A 217-nucleotide genomic window follows, 5' to 3' on the forward strand; every position below is an offset into this window, starting at 1 on the left:
GTGCTGCAGCAGCAGGTGCTGCAGAGCCTTGGCCTGTAGATGATACTATGATTTTATACTGCTGCTGCTGCTGCTGTTGCTGCTGCTGGTGTTGCCTCTGTCGTTGGTTCTGCTGCTGCTCGTGTCGTTGCTGCTGTTGCTGTCGTTGCTGCTGCACAGCAGGAACAGCTGCTGCAGCAGCAACAGGAGGTGCTGCTGCTGCTGCTGCTGCTGCTGC

General features: G+C 57.6%; 1 protein-coding gene across 1 annotated transcript in view; it reads right to left on the minus strand.

Annotated features, from left to right (window-relative positions):
- The window catches only part of EMH_0014310 (uncharacterized protein), a gene marked incomplete at both ends in the record, with an annotated part of 2,291 nt that overhangs the window by 194 nt on the left and 1,880 nt on the right, over positions 1 to 217 (minus strand). The window contains one exon of the mRNA XM_013500055.1: positions 1 to 214. Within this exon, the coding sequence (XP_013355509.1) occupies positions 1 to 214 (214 nt within the window). The remainder of the gene's footprint in view (positions 215 to 217) is intronic.

The sequence above is a fragment of the Eimeria mitis genome, genomic scaffold (assembly GCF_000499745.2).
Source record: "Eimeria mitis Houghton genomic scaffold, Emh_scaff497, whole genome shotgun sequence".
NCBI lineage: Eukaryota > Apicomplexa > Conoidasida > Eucoccidiorida > Eimeriidae > Eimeria > Eimeria mitis.